The 16,157-nt window shown below is 49.2% G+C and overlaps 1 protein-coding gene across 2 annotated transcripts; it reads left to right on the top strand.

Moving 5' to 3' along the window:
* Nucleotides 1–365: 365 nt before the first annotated feature.
* Nucleotides 366–10,653, top strand: BARX1 (BARX homeobox 1). Of its 2 annotated transcripts, XM_026721391.2 has the most exons (4): nt 366–1,125; nt 7,116–7,392; nt 8,243–8,327; nt 9,905–10,653. In XM_026721391.2, the coding sequence occupies exons 1-4, from the start codon at nt 909–911 to the stop codon at nt 10,067–10,069; spliced, it is 744 nt and encodes a 247-aa protein (XP_026577176.1). In that variant the 5' UTR covers nt 366–908; the 3' UTR covers nt 10,070–10,653. The 2 variants fall into 2 exon arrangements, with proteins under 2 accessions (XP_026577176.1, XP_087780023.1); XM_087923897.1 differs by lacking the exon at nt 366–1,125 and having other exon boundaries at nt 6,034–7,392.
* The last annotated feature ends 5,504 nt before the right edge of the window (nt 10,654–16,157 follow it).

Genomic DNA, 16,157 nt, shown 5'->3' with positions numbered 1-16,157 from the left:
AACGCAAGTCCAGATAAAGGCGCACCGCATCCTCGTACTTCAGGGGCACCCGAGTAAAACTACCCCTGTAAACACGTAGTCGCGTTCAAAGCGCCTTTGGTCGGCGTTGGGAACCTGAGAGGCAGCTTGTCAAATGGCTGAACTAAGCCAGGCAGCCTCCAAACTCTTCCAAGCGCCTCCGAGGAGAGGAAAGCAGGTTCGCTCCTTTTTCTTCTTCCTTGCCTTTCATCTTCTGGCCTTGGCAGTGGAGGACTTGGCCATCGCCCTTCAGGCTCCTCGGGATCCGCCGCTGTCTCTCCCCTTTCCCCTCCCTCCGAGACTGTCCGGGGGCGCTTTGGCCCGCAGGCAAGGCAGGCTCCCGAGATGGAGTTGCGAAAGGGGGCGGGCGCGCTTCAGCCGGCCAGCCCCAGCCGCCAATCCGCTGGGTTTCGCGCCGGATCAAGAGCGCTTTGCCAGGTACTCCCCGCCCCTCGCCGCACGCCCCCCCACCCGCCCTCCCCTCCCGCGTCGACATCCCAAGCCCCCTGCGCTCCCAGCAGCGTCACTCTTATAATAGGCTGTTGTCCGGAGTGGCGCTGGGGTGGAGAAAGAAAGCTGCTCCTCCGAGGCCGCGCCTTCGAGCAAGCCGAGGCTGCAGGCTTCCCGGCTTGGCCTTGCGACCGAGGGCAAGAGCAGCGGCGGCGGCGGGGGGTGGGGTGGGGGGAGGGATCCAGCTGTTGGCAAGGTGGTCGGTGGAGATCCGCGGAGCCTTCGCCCAAAGGACTAGCGCCTTCCAAGCAGCGAGGATGGCCCCGGCCTGCCCGAGGCCTCCGAGCGTCCCGGCCGAAGCGCCAGATGAGAGGCTGCTCTGAGTTTGGAGTGGCGGAGCCGAGTTGGCCGAAGGAAAGGAAACTCTGCCAACAGGAGCAATGCAGCACCCCTTGGATCTGGGCGCCGCCGCCGCCGCCGCCCACTATTTCCCCGCAGATCCTTTCGTGGACCACCGGTCGCATCGCTATCGGAGTTTTATGATCGAGGAGATCCTGACGGATCACCCGGATGCCAAGAGCGCGGCGCCAGCCGGGGAGCTGCTCAAATTCGGCGTGAAGGCTCTACTGTCGACCCGCCCCTACCACAACCCCTTAGGTAGGTCTTGTGTCTTCGCTTGGGCGAGGTGTCCCTTGGTGAACCCGTGTGTGTGCGCCTGCGCGTGCGTCCCTGGACGGGAGGGGGCAAGGACCAGGTCTTCTTGGAGGGAGGGGCTGAAGCGGAAATCAAGCCTTGGTCGAGGATGGGGCTGCTCCCCTGGAGATGAGGGGAAGAATATTCGCCCCCCCCCTCCCTCCCAGCCGTTCTTCCTCCCGCTCTGCCCTGAACTCGGTGATCTGGAGAGGAATTGCGGCTCCCTTCTCCCTCCCGCTCCCCAGGTAGCCCGCCTTTGGGGTGTCACCCCGAGCTTACCCTCTCTGCAGCTGGAGACGGAAGCTGCCCTCCGACTCAACGGGGAGGGCTGGCTGCAGCTGCGATCCTGCAATCCCCTGCGAGTTGGCCTTGGGGAAACAAGTGGGGGGGGGAGTTCTTTAGCGCCCTGCTGGGACGGAGGACCCGGGAAGATTAGATTGCTTGCCGCGGTGGAACAGACAACAAGCACCGGGTAATTCTCTCTAAAAGCCAGTGACAAATATGCTTAGTGGGTTTAAACGAGGACAGCCCCATTTCCTCGGAGCATTCTCTTTCCCACAGAGAGTAATATTTTCCTTCCCACTGATTCAAAGCCCATGGAAAATCTCAACTCTTTCCCGGACTCTCCCTCCCCGCCTTTAAAATTAGGCTTCGGTCTAGGCCTGTTCGGAATAAGGCAGAGCAGAGTCGATGGTCCTGCATAAAGTCTCTGTCTTGAAACTTTCAGGATAGAGTGATGGGTCCAAGTGGACAAGTTTTGTCCAAGCTTTCAGGGAAAAGATTAAACAAAAAAAAAAAAAAAAGTGAAAGCTTATAGTGATTCAATGACTCCAACCCAGTTGGGGAGGGCAAAGCAGCCAGATTGAGCCAAGGTGCGCCAGACTTCTTTCAGGTACAACTTGAAGGATTGATCTGGACCAGCAGAGGAAAGAGTGTCCCTGGCCCAATGCACTTGTGGAACAGCAGCTGGATAGGGAGGGATAAGGAGGCTTGGGCAGGCGGATACCTAGTCGCATTTGCGCCTTTTGAAAGTCCTGTGAGCTCCTGGACCGGTCTTGTTCAGGGAACAACTCTTTGGCCGCCTCTCTGCTCTGGGTCTGCCCAGATTGTTGCAGAAGAAGCCCCCCCACCCAGGCCTGAGAAGAAAGCGGCCTTGACTTTAGGTCAAACTGGGCCATTTCCTCAAGAGGAAATGTGGGCCAGGCTGAGGCTTGGAAGAAAGAGAGAGGAAGAGGGTTGAGGGAGAAGTGGGGGCAGGGGTCGCTTTCTGGCTGTTGTACTCCCTCCCGTACCTCGGATCGCCTTGGAAAAGCTAAGCTGAGTCTCCTTGTCTGTCAACTCCTTGTCACTTGGTCCTCCCCATGTCCGAACCCGTGAATTGTGCCTCGAGGAGAAGGCGGAAAGCACAAGGAAGGCCTATCCTTTGGGCGAGCGGTTGCATTGGTCAGAGGTGGGCCTAGGATGCTTGTCAATAATCGGGTTCTTTCCCACCTTCCATTCAGTTGCCAGCCAAGAACCATGGCAAGGGTTGATTTCAATGGGTTCTCCCTAAATGCGCACTTCACTCTCTTACTAAGCCAACTACAAGCAAGAGACCAATGGCCGCTCCAGAACCGGCTAAAATCGACCAGCCTTGGCTGGAACCGGGCTCTTTTCACCTTGTTTAAAAAGCGAAATCCAAGCCAATCAGTGTCCAAGGCTCAGTTCTGGGGAGTCGATTGTTCCCTGCTTTTGCTTTGTTCTAATTGGAGAATGGCCCCAAGCAGGCACGAAGCGGCCCCTGCCCCCTTCTCTCGAGGGGGGTCTGCTCAACAAGAAATTGTTTTAGGTTAATGGGGAAGAAGGAGGAGAGCGCAGTTGGAGGAGAATCAGTTTGTAAAGCCAGTGAAGGCCTCTACGCCTCTTCAGATAAAAGGCTATTTCTTCACTGCTAATACTCCTATGTGTAGTATGATCAGTAATGTTGTTATATCAGTAAGGAGGACAGTGCCAGGTCGCCAAAAGGTTGGCCCAGTGACATTATTTGTACAACCCCAAACGTAAATGTGTAAAGAAGTGATGGTGTGTGTTCTATTCTTCTGCCTTACTTTTTCATTTTGAAAATATGACCTCCCTGAAATCCACAGGCCTAATGAGATCCGAATAGATGGAGGCGCTTAGATAAACTTTTGGTCTCTGAGAGCATTTCTGGAGGGCCTCTGCATTCCCTCTTTGGAATATAGGCTTTTACGCAGGACCTCTTTTCTCTTATTGCCGGATTCCACAGCCTAAATCTTTGCAACAATTCTCCACCCTGTCTTTATGTCAACACAAAGGGCATTGGATATTAAGGACAGGCGCAGAGCAGCTCTGCTTAAGTTCCCTCCAAGGTTTGCTGCTAAGAAGGGATTGGGTTGAAAGCTAGAGGCAAAGAATGGGACCCTGGGAGGAAGAATGGCTGTAAATTGATTTCAACAACGAAGGCAGAAAATTCTGAGTCTACAGGGAGATTCTCCAGCTCTCAATCGATTAATCAATGGTGAGAATCCCGAGCGGAAATTCCAGAGCAAGACATTAGCAGATTTTGCCACTGGAACGAATCCGGCGGGATCTCTGCTAGGTTTTACATCCCCCCCGCGGCTAATTTACCATTGTCAACTTGAGTATCGCCTTTCAGAAGCCTTCAGAGGAAAGTAAAATGGACGCATTTCCTTGAAATGATTTTAAGCTATGCCTGTTCTTTAAGATGTATCGCCAAGAAGGCTGAGGTTAGGATTGGAATTCGCCTGGATAAGGAAGGGTTTTGTAAGATTCAGGAAACAATGTTTCTAAGATGGAGACAGAGTACTTATTTGACTTTCCTTGAGGCTTCTTGACCTTCAAACAGACTTTGAAATAATAAGCACTTCAGAGTTTGCTTAAAAAAAACCCAGAAAGAAAATAGACATTGACTGGACGTTTCCACGATCTATCTCTATCCTCCCAACTTCGGAAGGATGTAAAAGATTCTGAGTTATTGTGTCCTTGCTTTTTGCTATTGTTGGCTGGGCAAGATACCGAAGCTAACCTGGCTTCTACCTTCTATGAAGTCTTTGCGGGGAGGGGAATTCCTCAAATTTTGTTCAGTTCTGTAGGCTTTGCTTCTGCATAAACTTGCCTGAGAAGACTCAGTACTAAGTAATAGGACAAAAGAGTTCAGGTTGGTTGTGTTCCAAGTTCCAGGGATTTTAATAGGTATGGTTTAAATGCACATAAAACTGAACTGAGTGAGAGAACTTGAATAGATCCTGTATTATTATTGTGGCTGTTATGCGTTCACAAAAATGTGAAGTCACAGCTGCCAATTCTTTAGCTAGTGTTAGCCTCCATACGCATCCAAGAACCTAGGATGTCGTTATGTGTATAGCCAAGCCTTTTGCAATTGACTGATGTAGACTGGTCGACAACTGCAATAAATTGAATTGAATTGATTGATGGAAATTTTGTCAGTGTGCAGATTTTCTAAGTGTTGCCCAATTTTATTTTATTTTATTTTTTTGGTATGGCTCCCAGTGTGCCAATATGGTCAGTTGCTTGGTCAGCCAGATGTTTAGACTGGATTTGGCATTTTTATCCATCTATCAAGTCCTTCCCAAGGATTTGGAATATTCTTATTTTATAGTACTGGTTGGCACAAAATTAAGAAACATGGTTTAATTCAATAATATAGATTTGAGCCCCTTTAGCGTGCAGTACTGAGAAAATATTGAGAAGTAAATCTGTATATTTTCAGTTGTTCCTCAACTGAATGAAAAAGTGTACAACTGCAGGTTCTTACAAATTTACTTTTTATATCCTGCTATACCCAAAAGCAATTTATTTCTCATTTCACCTAAAGATCACAGTACAGCTCTGATTATTTCTAAATTTGCTTATATAATTGAATGGAAAGCTATCCTTAAGAAGCAGACAAAAAGTTTCAACAATGGAACTATATATAATTGTCATGTATTTATAAAATATGATTGTGTTTGTTTTATAGTAGATGGATTTATGCTTCAGCTTAAAAGATAATACTTATATATTGCATATATAGCTGTAAAAGAAAATATTTCCACATATTATTATGAAAAAGTAAATTCTGATAAGTACAAATTTAATGTTGTGGGGCCCTTGCTTGGTTGTTTTCTTGCAGACATTTCATTATCAAACTAGGTAAAATCCAATTTTATTTTTGTCTAATTAAAAAAAGTGCACTAGTTGCATTTTTTGAAAATTATTTTGGTGCTTTTTTTTTTTTAGCAGCAGTGCTTGCTTGCTTCCTTTCCAAAAGATCTGTTGCTTTTCGAACCAAAAGAAAGACTTCAATGATTTCTGGGAGCAGCTTAATGAAATAATATCTTTAAAGAAGCCAATATTGACCGCTGTCTTAACGTCTCGCAGGCGCAGTTCAAAACCCTAAAACCTCAACAAAAACAGTAAATTCCATACTGGAAATAAGTAGGCGCTCCTGACGTCACAGGGGCTTATACCCTGGAAGGGTACCATTATTTTCCCCAATCAATGGAAAATTCACTGTATTGATTTATGATGGAAGGGCTCTCTTGAAGTAACCGGCTGCTTCCCTTGGAAAGGCTTCCAACTAAGAGGCCAGGATCGCAGCTTTAGACCTTCGAAATTTGCGGTCGAGCAGCATCCGCGCTGTCCTTATCACCCGTTCCAGAAGAAGCGCTTCCGATCCCCGAAGAGCTCGCAAGGGGGCTCCGTTCGCCTTCAACCCGGAGCCCTTCGGTATATTACACCCAAACCTCAACTATGCTGCTTTGCCCCGCACTTCTGGGGCCCTGCAACTTTCATTGCCGACAGAACAGGCGCAGGGATTTGATCGCCATGAAAAACGGTTGTGTGTGTGTGTTTTTTTTTTTGCAACCAATCACGATTCCTCAGAAAGAAACCCTGTTCTTAAATCACTAGAGCCAGGACCTTTAGAAAGTGGCGCTTGTAGTTTTGGGACAAGCCTCCACACTCACCTCCCGACCTGATATCAGCCTTCCTCAGTAGGGAGAGGACCTTGAGACTTGTGTAGAGATTGGGGGTAACGGGAAAAGAAACCCCGGGCGTACGGAGGCACCAGATTGAGCCAAGAAAGGCTCCGCAGGGTTGGATTGTTAACGCTGTTCCTGCGTTAAAATAGCCCTTAAACCTGAAAAAAAAATGTGTGTGCGTGCGAAATGCCTGTCCTTAGACTTCTGCTTGGGCCAGTCAAATGCTTGTGGAATTAAAGAGGAAGCTACCCACCGGGCAGTCCTGCTGAAATCGGATAGGACGATTTTTTACCCTAGCTAGAGGCTACAGTTACTATAGTCCAGAGATCTCCAAACTTGGCAACTTCAACACTTGTGGACTTCAACTCCCAGAATTCTGGGGGTTGAAGTCCACAAGTCTTAAAGTTGCCAAGTTTGGAGACCTCTGGACTACCGTCAGTCACAGCAAACCCCAAAACAAGCTGAACTGAAAAGCTTCATCTGCCCCAACCGGCGCCCTCCAGATGCATTGGGCTGCTGCCATGGTCCATCTTGTCCTGCAGAAGGAAGGCTGTGGCCCTCCCGCCCCCCCTTCATCTTGTTTCTAAGGTGCCGCCAGACATTCCCCCACCCCCGGATGAATGCCGAGGTCTGTGCCAGAGAACGAAGGAGGCTTGGGACGCCTTCTCGCAGGCCTTGGTCGCCTTTCTGGGAGCCCCATCGAGACGCAGAGGCGGGTAAAGGCAGCCTCAGCTATCTTGTGGTTGAGAACAGTCAGCCGTTCCCGAAGTGAAGCGGGGCAAAGGCTACATTCCTCCCCACGCACCAGCGCCTCACGAAGTTTTTTTTGCCTTCCACACTCACACACCTCCTCTCTGGAGATGGGGCTGAGGTGGGGATTTCCCTGGTTTTGCCCAGCGTCTGTCCTGTGTGTCACCTCCTTCTGTCTCTCTGCTTTTCTCTCTTCCCCAGCGGTGCTGAAGGCGGAGCAGGCGGCAGTCTTCAAGTTCCCGCTGGCGCCGCTGGGCTGCTCCGGTCTGAGCTCGGCGTTACTGGCGGCCGGCTCTAGTTCCGGGTCCCCGCACCTGCCGTTGGAGCTGCACCTCCGCGGGAAACTGGAGCCGGGAGCCCCCGAGGGGGGCGGCAAAGCCAAGAAAGGCCGTCGGAGCCGCACGGTTTTCACCGAACTGCAGCTGATGGGCCTGGAGAAGCGCTTCGAAAAACAGAAGTATCTCTCCACGCCCGACAGGTGGGCATCCCCCGGAGGTCAGAGTCCCGCGCGGGGGGCGGGGGCGGAGAGGAATATGAGGAGGGTGGTTGTTTACTGTGGGGATGTGAGAGCTCGCAGGAGAGAGATGACGAGAGGGGTTATTATAGAGGTCTCCAAACTTGGCAACTTTAAGACGTGTGGCCTTCAATTCCCAGAATTCTCTAGCCAGCTATTCTACCCAGAATTCTCCTTAGCTGGCTGGGGAATTCTGGGAGTTGAAGGCCACACGTCTTAAAGTTGCCAAGTTTGAGGCCTCCTCAGTTATTAAGTCGAGATTTCCTTCAGATCTGCAAGCGGAGGATCTGGGAGTGGGCGAGTGGGACGCACGCGACCTATTTGCCTGCCATTTGCCTGCCAGTGGTCCAGTAGCGTATTGTGGAAGAGAAAGTGCGTGTGAGCGCACACCTCTGATGAGGGAATCCCAAGTGGAAAACCGGCCTTTTCTCGCATGAAGGGGGGGGCGGGGGCGGGAGAGCCATTTATGTTCGTCAAAGGGGTAAACAAAAGCAAAGGTCTGTCTGTCTCTGTTTCACCACACAGCCCTCACACACGTGAGGTCTTAAGCTGGACCAGACAAGCATTCCCTGAACAGGAAGCGTGGCCGGGAGCTGCTTGCCAAACGGCAACCTGTTCTGTGTTCTGGGTCGTGCCTTTCCTGGAAGCCAGCTGACCTCTCAGGGCTGCTCCCGGAGCTTCTTTTCAGGCTCTTGGCGGGAAGGAGACCCGTGTGCTTTGCCTTCAGTGTGCCAGACACTTAAGAGCGGACTGTGTGGGAGAGGCAGGCAAGCAGGGAGGACCAACAATCAATGCATCTTTCTTCTCCCTGTAGGATAGATCTGGCGGAATCCCTGGGCTTGAGTCAATTGCAGGTGAAAACCTGGTACCAAAATAGAAGAATGAAGTGGAAGAAAATAGTAAGTGTGCTGTTTTGATGTTCAGACTATGAGCTTATCACCCAGCGCTTATTGACACAGCCAAATTATTTATTATCAAAGCGATGTTGTCGAAAAATACACCTAGGGCTTCAATCCTTCTTCAGGGATCCCTTCTTTTGGGGCCCAACTCCCATTATTCCCAAGCAGTATGGACATTTCACACTGGAAAAGCACACTGACTGCATGAGGAGATCTTCTGGGAATACCATACAGAGGCAGGATTTCTTCTCCCTTCCTGGGCCCGGGCCTCCAGTCTTTGCTTAAGGAAGCTGTGCTGCTTTAGCAGTTAGATTTCTGTGGAGTCCACAAATAGCCCACCAATCATCCCAAAGGTGCTCTTCAAAAGGCAAACGGACTTTCTTGGTTGTTTTTCTAAAATTCGGTTACTAAAGATCAAAACTGAGGAAGCTTCTTAGATGAGAAATGAAACATTTTCAAGGCAAAAAGTAAGAAAGTCCAGTTGTCTTTTGAAAAGCACCTTTGGGACAAGCAAGACCTGGATGGTTAAGAATCTCCACAGACGTTTAGCCAGGCAGGGCAGGGCCATTTTCCCCATCTCAAGGGCTTGTCGCATGTAAAAGGACCCATGGGCACCGGTTATTCTGGCTTGGAGTCTTCAGCTAGAGAGGAGAAATTCCTATAGAGGCCATCTGGGAGTCCTTGGGGGCAAAAAGAAGACCTCAATGAGGTTTTTGATTAGGGCAAAAGCATAGGGTTGTGCACAAAGGTCGTTGTAATTTATCCAGCGTTGTCTGACCAAACAAGGCCATGTCTCACCCCATCTCCAGCCAGCTCTATCTACTTTGGCTGAGGACGAGTCGTGGCCCAACTGTTGGGGTTGGAGAAAGAAACCTCTTCCGGAGGAGTTAGGTGGTCTGCAACTAATCCAGCAGGGTACTTTCTATTCAGAGAGAACCCCTGGTTTGAAAGACCCCTGGTTTGTAACTGACTGTAACCTCCAAGGTCTGCGCAGCATTTAGAGAGTAGAAGCCCATTTCTCAAGCAATACAGGAGAGGAGGAAAGGCTGCCACCTTCCTTAACCAGCAGGTCCGGAACCTGTGCTCGCATCGCATCGTTTAAAATTAATCACTGGTGGCCCATTTGCCGCAGATGAAACGATTGCTCATTTGCCCCAGTTTCTCATCACATCCGCATGGGATTTGACCAAGGGGCCCCGCAGCCAGAAATGACGCCTGTGATTTTCACCCGCCTGAAATGCGGGAGGAGGGAGGGAGGGAGGTGTCCAACAAAAGGTGTCTTGCTGAGTAGAGGTTGACCAGTTGGATATTTGCCTTGCAAGCTGGTGTTTGGTACCTTCTCCGCAAAGACACGCCCCGCAGAAAAGAAAGAGAGGGCCAGGCGGCTGGCCTACCTGCTGCCCAGCAGCGCTAAGCATCAATATCTTGTCATTGGGCTTGAGGGTGACTTTACTTTTGCCAGTGTCCCCCCGCCCCCAGCAAGCTTCACTCCCCAGCGTTAACTGTGGCTGTGTTTGGATTTGGACTAAGTCAGACCCTTTGCAACCTTCAAGTGTGGGTTGTTTTTTTTTTTACAGGTTTTGCAAGGCGGAGGCCTCGAGTCTCCCACCAAGCCCAAAGGCCGCCCGAAGAAAAACTCCATCCCCACCAGCGAGCAACTGACCGAACAAGAGCGAGCCCGGGAAGCCGAGAAGCAGCATGCGGAAAACCTCGACTCTCCCTGCCAAGTCATCCAGGAGTAACAAGGGAGCGCCGCATGCCCGCGGACTCGAGGTCTAGCGCCCGGATTGCGGATGCTGGACTGCAGGCGCCCGAACTGGCCCCGGCTTGGCCGGCGGAAAGGTGGGAGCAGCGGCCGTCAAGACTGAACCTCAAGCCTCACACCCGCCTTAACTGAGCGACGGGGCCCCGCCAGCTTGCAATACCATCCCCGGGGGTCGCCTGCCTGCAAGCAGGCGTAGACAGCAAGGGGCCACGAAAGCCCTGGGTTGCAGCAGGGGTCTTGCAACTGCTTTCGCCGCCGTTTAAGAAAGTTACCGCACGGAGGAAGGAGACGAGGACGATCCGGGGGTGGAGGTGAGGGTGGACTCCGACTCCCAGTTGATTCCGTTGTAGGATTTCCTTGGCGTCTGAGCCCTTCCGCCCCCGCCCTGCGTGCGCCCAAGGAAGAGCCGCTCTCTCTGAGGGGGCTGGTGGGGATTCGACCTTGCCCGTTCCTGCGCTGTTTAAGAGAGGGGGAACTTATTCGGCAAACTCATTTTGCAACCAGTTTGTATTAACGTGAAGATATTGATTTTGATTTCAATAAAGTATTTTATGAACGATGGGGCTCAGACGGGTTGTGCGTTCGTTTCCTGGGATCTGGCAAATGTTCCCCCTTCCCTCCCCCCGCCTCCGCAGCCTCCTCGAGAGGAGGTCCAACTGCGATCAAAGGGCATTTCTCCGAGGTAAGCCTGCAAGAAGTCCACATTGTGGAAACAGCCCGGTTGTGAAAGGAAATTTGGCTCAAGGAAGGCCCAGAGGTCTGATCCGGTGTCCTTATTTTGCTTTAAGAAGCTGCTTAAGATCAACTTCGTCTGCGCTGCTGCTCCGAATTGATTCAGAGCTCGGCCTGATTAGAATCTGAATGGGAGGCGTTCAGGAAATTCTAGGGCTTTAAGGTAGAGCAGGTTTTTTTAAAAAAATACTCTGGAAAACAAGTGAAAGAGAAAGCCTGCTTTTGCCTTCTTGCCAAGAAAAGCACCAGGAGGAAGATGGAGGTGCGCTCCACTTGTAGGAGACTTGGCTTTTCTCATTAAACTCACAGAGCTGCAATTTAGCAAAACGTACCACTGAAACAAGCAGCCTTCGCCCAGTGTATGTCCATTCCCTTCCCCCAGCACCTTAAAGTTCTGCCTGAAAATCAGTGGCATCCCACCGGTTTGGGAACCTATCTTTCCCTTCTGACAGGAGCAACTAAACCTCATGAGAGCTCAGTATCCCAAAAGTATAAACTAATAGCGCCCGTTGTTTTAAGAAGGGACCACTTCTGGATTCAGTGAGAAACAACTTTGAGAAGAGTTCTAGAACCTGTTCTTAAAAAATGTTTTCAGGATAATATTATGAGAACTCTCTCTTTTCCTGAAACAAAAGAGTAAAGAAAGGCCATCGGTTTGAAATCAGTAAGGCAAGCAGCTCGAGAACAAAACATGATCAGTTTTCCGAAAAAGGTTTGCTTTGAGCGTTTTGAAACTCCATAGAATCTGCTTCAGTCGGTGCCTCACATTTGAAGGTCAGGGCAGTAAATGTCAGGGGTTTGCCTTCCCACATTTGTGGGCTTATTCTTTCGTTTGCTTTGGTCATCTTCACTTGCAGTGATTGAAAAAAGGGGACTCACTTGGTTAAAACCAGTCTCCCCGCTTTGCTATCAAGTTCTGTAGAGCACACCATGGCCAAGGGTCAGAGTTCATAGACGATGGAAAACCATTTAGCCACATTCTATTGGATAAAGTTGGTTGAAATTAGACAAGAGGTTTAACTAACGATATATAGCAGAACATAGGAATCCATTCACTAGCAACCCATCTAAAACTTTAGCAGGGCCGCTGGAACCATATATCTGCATATCCAGATGGGTGATTCTAAGTAGGCAGCAATTGTTGTTTTTTTTAATTTAACATGGGGTGGGGCTTGGATAGTTCGTTTCTTCTTTCCAGGTCCTAGGAGTAGAATTACGGCACTCCTGCCCTCAAGCCATCTTATTATCTAGTCCTGTAGAGCCTAATTTGAAGCCTGCAGGAATTCTATTTCCCGTTAAGGCAGCTTGGGTGGCTTTCAACATTCTCCCTCCTTTTGGATTCTTTGTGGTTTGGTCTAATGGTAAGTTTTCAGAGAGACTGGAACCCGTGCATCCTTTCGTGACTCCCAATGGGCCAAGAGGAGGGATCACCCTGAGCCTTACTTCCAACCTTACTTACCCCAATCTTTAAACAAACAAACAAACTCCCATTGAGCAAACCCGAGAAAAGCACATAGAGTCTTTTGGGAGCTAGGGCAAGGTTTTATCCTAACCGATAAAACAAACACAAAAGCAGCTAAACGGAAACCTTGCATTTTCCTGGAGTAAGTATAATTGTGGTGGGACCAGGCTTGCGTCTTTCATTAATATAGGATTGCTTCATCCTATACAAAGAGGGGGCCCTTATTTCCAACTATTTTGTAGTATCCAAGATAAGCCAGAGATCAGCGGATTTATCGCGATATAAAATCGAAGATATTTTCTGCTAAGCAAGTGTGTTAAGCCAGGAAGACTTTAGGCGTTGTTCTTTGGCAGAAAGCTGCCCCCCCCCCGCAGCAAATGGGGTTTGCTCCCAATAAAACATCAGAGAATAGCACCCCTTCGAGGTTCGAGGTTCTCGAGACTCCAAATGAGACTTCGACCTCTTCTTGCCTTTCAGCTAGAAGGGAAGAAGGTCGGCCATAATATCTTTCGCGAAGGGACTGCATTTAGTTTCTGCTTCTAACTCCTTAATGAGGCATGACTCATCCCTGGTTGTGTTTCTCAGCTGTTAGTTGCCCAGCTCGCTAACCCTAATTCAACATTACGCTGGCTGGGATCACAGAAGGAGACAAAAACCTCACGATTTAATTCCCCCTCACTTTTGCAGTTATTCAAAATGCCTCCCTGTTGCCCACCTCGTATTATTCTTGCTATCCTTTATTACTCCAGTCTTCTCTAGTCGCGTGTGCTGGACTGCTATACGGCAGCTGGGAGTTTTGGGAGTGGAAACCTAGCATATTCGGAGGACGTCGTGCGTTGTTAGTCATTCTAATTCCGACTCGAATTGAATTTTAATTAATTTTTATCCCACCTTTATGATATATATATATATATAACTCAAGGCAACAAGAATACCTAATACTCCTTCCTCCTATGTTCCCCACAACAATATATCTGTGAGGTGGGCTGGGTTGTGAGAGACTGGCTCCAAATCACCCAGGCTGCTTTCATGCCTAAAAGGGGCTGGAACTCGGAATGTCCCGGTTTCTAGCCTGCTGCTTAACCACTAGGTCAAACCAGCGATAATATATGACATGACATATGGCATGGTGTGACGGAGCCAGTAGCAATTGGACCCTCTTTTGATTCCCACCCACCCACCGGATAGTAGTCCCGATGCCTGAAGTTTAAGGCTGGCGCAAATCCACCCCCCTCGGATTTAATCTTCCCCCATTGAAATCGGTGGGCTTGAAATATCCCTGGATGTGAGTAATCTATGCGACGGGTGGTCCCACAATTCCAACCCCTCCCCCAATAATCTTTCCAACCGCAGCCCAAGAAGCTGGCTCTCTGTCTCCAATACCTAAGCCCAGTTTGCAGATTGAAAGAAGATGGAGCAACCTATCTTGAAGGAAAAGAAGACTTCTCGGAACCAGCGGGGGTGTGAACATGTGAAATGGGCCGCCGTTCTTAGCGCTGTCCTTGGAATGGACTCGAAGGCCTGCGGAAATCAGCTCCTAGCCTGGGACTGCCCCGGTTATTGTTTGGGCTTGGGCCTTAATCTTAAACACAGAGGCTTATTGTTTATTCGGGGTATATTCCACCTTAACTTCGCGGTGCTCTCATTTATGTAACCCGTAAGCTTTACTTACCACCCCGATCCCAAATCGCTCTTTCCACAATTTTATTCAGACAGGAGCCTTCAAAACAGGCAGGCTGCGAAAGAGGTCGCCCAGATCTGGCGAGGGCGGGTGGGATAAATCCGTAACCAGAGGGCAGCAAAGGAGAAAAAGAGAAAACATCCCCTGGGCTGCCATCTGGAGATCATCCAGATTTCTGCAGCCCTACTCAATGTAACCATCGGTGGAGAATTTAGGATTTCAGGGCTCAGTCTGAAACGCGAGAGAAGAGGATGGAAACAAACGGGGCGTGTTCGAACAGCCCTCTTAGCAGGCCGCCAGTTCTCAGATGGCTATTCTTCTAAATAAGTCTTTAGGAAAACTAATGGGAGATGGTGCTGGGTGAACCCAGAAGTGGAGATAGGCGTCGCTCTGGCGACCGTCTAGCCTGGAGCCTTTTTAAAAAGAGTAATTCGCTTCGCGATCCATGCGGCGGCCCCCGAGGAAGCGCACAAGTGACTTGGGAACCCGCAACGGAGCACTCGGCCTGGAGTGTGGATTTCCCCTTTCTCTTTTAGCTTTTGTAGGACGCTGGGCCCCTCGAGGACTTCGTGGCGTGGACTCTCAGTTCACTTCAGGTGGTTTTTCTCGTTAAAGTTGCTGTCCTGACTTCGGGTTTTCTCCAAGGATGGGCAGAGGAAGCCGCTGAACTTGCAGAGGAGCTGTGCCCTGTCGGCCGGATCGGCGGTCAAAAGATACTACAGTCTTCTGCAGCACCAGTCGTTGCCTTGCTTGTCTTAAATCCTGGGTAAGGCTTCTCTCCTATCAGCCCCAAGGGCCAGGGCCTAAGACCCGGAAGGCCGCCCAGAGGCCCTTGGTACTGGTCGCTAGAACAGGATTGGCTCAGACAAAATGGCAGACCGAGCGCGCCTGTTTTCTTCTGCCAGAAGCCCCCGGCGTTTAGGATTCACTTGTTCCTGGGCTCGTTGGTGGAGGCACCTTCCTTAATCCAGGAAACGGATTTTGTCTAAGGACATCTGGCTTGTCCCGCTTTAGTTCCTGAAATCTTTATTTTGATTCCCTTTACTACATTAAAAATGTTTAAAGGCGCTTTTATTATTAACAGAGCCATTTTTCTGGGCGAGAAAAGACCGGCGGTTCCTTCCCGGAGAAACCGCGCCATTAAAGCCGCGAAGGAAGTAGAACGGGGTCCTGCTTTCCACAGAAATGACAGACGGGGGCATTTGATTCATGGCACTTGGAAGGGGCAAATAAATTGATATAAAGGTGATGGCCAATGGTCCTAAGGAGATTTCTGAACAAAACGTGCCCTCGGAGGAAGGCGTTTTGCAAGAGGCTTGATAGAGAGTGGGTCGAAAAGGTCAAATAGAAAAATTAGTTCAACCAATTATGGAACATGTGATGTGTAATTAATACAGTATAGCACATAATACCATATATTTTTATTGAAAGCAGCTGGAGTACCTTCGTATAATAAGTTTTATAAACCTGTTCTTCAAAATTAAGGAAGGATGACAGAATAGTTGCTGACAAGAATAAGTTAGCCTCACAATATTCAGATAGTGATAGAAAAAAAAGTTCTGAAATTGATTTGTGCCCCAAATAAAGTCAGGCTTGTATAAAACATACCAAGGCAATTATTTAATCTGCTGTATCTTGAACTGAATTTTCTTGACCTTTGTAGGGGAAAAAAAGGAGAAATAAAATGTGGTTGGTATTGTATGAGCAAACCAGAAATGCACACCAAGCTGCAAGCTAAGTTTTGTCCAGTAACTTGTGCAAATTCAGTCAATGTGCACCCCCCCTCCTTCTGTTCAGTTGTGTCTGATACTTGGAGACTACCTGGAGAAGTCCCTGAAGGTTTTTTTTGGCAAGGATTTTTAGAAGTGGTTTGCCATTGCCTCTTTTCTAGGGCAGAGAGAGAGAGAGAGAGAGAGAGAGAGAGAGAGTGACTAGCCCAGGGTCACTGGCTTTGTGCCTAAAGTGGATTAGAAGTCACAGTTTCTGGGTTTCTAGTCTGATGCCTTAACCATTACATCTAATTGGCTCTCGTTATTTCATTGGGATAACTGAATTAATCCTGATTCAGTTAAATAAGAGCAAGCTTGTACAAAAGCCTTTTGGTGGAAACTAAACAGGCAGCAATTACCAAGAGATCTAAGTGCCTATTATTTCCACTTTAATTTTTGTTACTGTTGTTAACTGTCAAGT

Source organism: Pseudonaja textilis, chromosome 2, assembly GCF_049901715.1.
Source record: "Pseudonaja textilis isolate UNSWEBS1 chromosome 2, rPseTex1.2, whole genome shotgun sequence".
NCBI lineage: Eukaryota > Metazoa > Chordata > Lepidosauria > Squamata > Elapidae > Pseudonaja > Pseudonaja textilis.
This window is presented reverse-complemented; position numbering and strand designations above follow the sequence as displayed.